Source organism: Labrus mixtus, chromosome 2 (assembly GCF_963584025.1).
Source record: "Labrus mixtus chromosome 2, fLabMix1.1, whole genome shotgun sequence".
Classification (NCBI taxonomy): Eukaryota; Metazoa; Chordata; class Actinopteri; order Labriformes; family Labridae; genus Labrus; species Labrus mixtus.
The window spans coordinates 10,947,045-10,950,728 of NC_083613.1; the positions used below are offsets into that span (position 1 = coordinate 10,947,045).

The following is a 3,684-nucleotide window of genomic DNA, read 5'->3' on the forward strand; positions in this document are numbered from 1 at the left end:
TACTTTTTTTTAATGTGTCCAGAATCACCAAGTCAGGTTCAAGTGACAGCTGAAAACTGTTATGATGATTTAGCTGTATGTATTAGCATTTTATAAACTATTAGGTCATTTGCATAAAGTCCAAGTGAAGTCTTGAGTCTGAAAAGGGACAGCACCATTTTAGAAAATATTTATTTAGATTTTTATTGAAACCGCTAGCAAATGCATTCTATCAAGTACAAATATTTATTTTAATGTGCCAAGATCAATTGAAGTGTGATTGGCCAAAATTGAATTTACTAATTCACCATGTTCAGTTTGAATTCCTCTTTTCTATCATTTCATATATAATATAGACAAGCTGACTATCAGTCGAGCTGGTTGTTATTGTATCTTCTGATTGTCAGAAGATGCATTTTGCACAACATTTCAAAGCTTTGGATGTAAAAATGTTGGTCTAATGAAACAGTAAATTGTAATTCCCACTTTCAGTCACTAGATGGCAGAAGTCTATAACATGATCACTGGCAGACTATCGTTTGTTTACACTTGTTGCAATGGCGACCATCACAGAACTGAAGTGTGGTAAGAGCTCACTAAAAATGGTATATTTGTCTGCATAGTATTCTTCAACCGACAAGAGAACATGATATGATATGTCTAGTGATAATTAAAGTTAATCTGATTGTGAGGCTGGGTAGCTCAGGTAGCATTAGCTTAAACACAACAACATATCTTTGTGTGTATGGTCTGCTGTATGTCTTCATTCAAAAATCACAAACGAAAAAGCGAAGCTGGCTGATTTTTTTTTTTTCACCCATCGAAGCGCAAACTTAACACCTTTCTCTCCTTTTTGGTGCACTATTGTAGCCGTGCGGGACACATTAGAGTCCCGGGGTGTGCTGGGCCAGCTGAAGGCTCGTATCCGGGCTGAGGTGTTCAGCGCCCTGGATGACCAGCGTGACCCTCGTCCCCCGCTGTCCCATGAAAACCTGCTCATCAACGAGCTCATCCGGGAGTACCTGGAGTTCAACAAGTACAGATACACTGCGTCAGTGCTGACAGCAGGTGGGTGAATACAAACAAACACAACAAAAACTATTTTCACCAACTGGACCACTGAGTCATCACATTTTACTGACCCATGAAACACGTTTTACTGGTTCACTGTAGGGCTGGGAAATATATCGAGTTTTTAAGATATATCGATATATTTTCAAACAAGATATAGGGTAAGACAATATCGTTAATATTTATATAGTTTAAGTTGCATTAAAATAACGTTACAGAGGTGCCAGGTCACCTTTTTCTCATCTCAATGATGATGACTGACTGTCTGTCTCTCTTAACCCTGCTCCTCCTCTCTCTCTCTCTTTTATTGTATTTAAGCAACATTTTTATTTTATAATATTACTTTTTAAATTCACAAACAGGTAGTTTATTTTTCCATGCGTTTTCACTGTTAATAAAATACATATTAATATATATCGAGTATCGCTATTCAGCTAAACAATATCGAGATATGAGTTTTGGTCCATATCGCCCAGCCCTAGTTCACTGTATTGATTACAAATTAGTATGCCCTTTCAAGACTTATTAGTTGTAGAATTAAAAGTAGAATTACTCTCAGATCTCAGTTTCCAGCCGTTGTTTTGGAAACTTAACCAATTTATATTGTTTAGAAATTTAAAAACTCTGTTTGCTTTCCCAGAGTCAGGCCAACCTGAAATTCCCTTGGACAGACAGTTCCTGGCAAATGAGTTAAAAGTCACTGAGGATGCAAGTTCCAAGTCTGTGTAAGTACACTACAGTAGGCTATCCAACATAGTTGACTGATATTGACTGAGCTATTAGGGGGTATGATGGCCTATGGGAGAATATTTTCAAACAGTGAATCACTGCTGTTGGCAAAGTTGTATTTTGTAACAGAAGAATATTTTCAATAGTGTTTGCTTTCGTAGCTCTATCATCCTTGAACAATGAAAGAAAACTGTAAAACACATTATTCAAATAATAGTTACTGGTAAGCCGTTTGAATAGAATTACAAGTTTTGCATTATTCTGGTCCAATAACGTTTCAGTAAACCCCACTTGCACTTTAGCGATAGAAAGACAGAGAAAGAGAATAAAAGGTGTTGATAAAAAAAAAACTTTGCTTTTTCAAAATGTTACTTTCAGACCTCTTCTCTACGGCTTGATGTCCCACTTTGTGAACAGCAATGACAAAGGTGGAAAAGTGTTTCTGCGGGGAGCCTCTCTGCCAGCTGCTGCTCCTGCAAGCAACACAGTACCTGGACCTGATGCCTGAGGTTAAAACACTGAGACAGAGACGCTTTTACGTCCTATTAGATGACATAAAATGTTGCAGCATCTTGTTGGATTACACTGACCGTTTCCAGTTTTTGTAAATAAATTTTAAAAATGTCCATTGCTTTATACTGTCAGTTGCCAATGACCCTAGATGACCTTTAGACCATTCGTTTAAATGTGAGTACTGGCTTCTACCATTGGTTTAGCATCAGTCATGGTGGTATTTCCCACAGTTATCAACATTCACTCAATAATTTAGGCATGAAGTTGAGATACCATGACTTAATGTTTGATACTTTTAAATGTTTTTTTTCACTTGTTAAAAAATGAATGTTTTATATTTATAAACTACATAGATTAAAATCATGCATTGAAGTGTTGTTTTATTTACTACCACTTGATGGCAGCTAAAGGTGCAGAATGTGTGGCGATGCTGTAACCTTTGCTGTCTCAGGAAATACTACATGTGCTATTATCTACATGGGGCATGGTGCATATAAAGGATAATTTCCTAGCATTGATTCAATAGATCCTACTTATTACATTTCACTAGCTAAACAGTTTAAATATTTACTTATATATATATTTACTTTTAAGACTCTTGTAAACTTAAAAGGAAATTCTGCTTTAATAAAAACTGTAATTGATAGTAAATTGCACACTTCTGAGCAGTTTCTTAATGTTACTTTAAACACAACCTGGAAGAGGAAAAGTGAAAAATAACGACTCAATGTTCACTTACTTTCCTGTGTTTGTTCATGGGTATTTCAGCACTCATTGTGTTGCTCCATCAAGCCGAACCCACCCATACTGCCCCTGCACTATTTTAGTTGAGTTGGTATAATACTGTCTGATTCAAGCAATGCTGCCTGGCCCTTGTTTGTCTTTATTAACACTTTATTACTACTAACATGTTTTATCTTGGTCTCATATGCAGTAGCTGATAATTTCATGATTATTGTTTAGATAAAAGACCCAGACAAATTAGTTTGTTAGATTTTTTTTTATGCAACTACATTCCTGAAGTTTTTGAACTGGGGCCATGGAATCCTCAAACCCCTTTAGTAGTAACTTAAGGCCCCTATAACTTTTATATTTATCATCAAACTCTGGTCACAATACGTTAACCTTTTTTTTTTGTCTACAAATTATTGAATTTGTTAAAGAAACAATTATTCCTACAATGATCAGACCCTGTTCAGTACACACAAACAACAAGCCTGTTTTTTTTTGTTTTTTTTAAATCTCACTTCCTCTCTCACCATTTAAGGGAACTTGGCTTTCTTATCTCACACAACTTCAAGCCCTCAGTTTCAGGAACTGATTATCTACAGTTACAGTCATTTGTTTCTCAGCATGATCCCTGATGCTAAACTCACAGTTGCACCACTTTCT

General features: G+C 36.1%; 1 protein-coding gene across 1 annotated transcript; it reads left to right on the forward strand.

The window, feature by feature from the left end:
* The first annotated feature begins 482 nt into the window (after positions 1 to 482).
* cep20 (centrosomal protein 20) lies at positions 483 to 2,657 on the forward strand. The gene is made up of 4 exons (XM_061051373.1): positions 483 to 564; positions 850 to 1,047; positions 1,691 to 1,775; positions 2,158 to 2,657. Exons 1-4 carry the CDS (start codon positions 537 to 539, stop codon positions 2,285 to 2,287), a joined length of 441 nt encoding a protein of 146 aa, XP_060907356.1. The 5' UTR covers positions 483 to 536; the 3' UTR covers positions 2,288 to 2,657.
* The last annotated feature ends 1,027 nt before the right edge of the window (positions 2,658 to 3,684 follow it).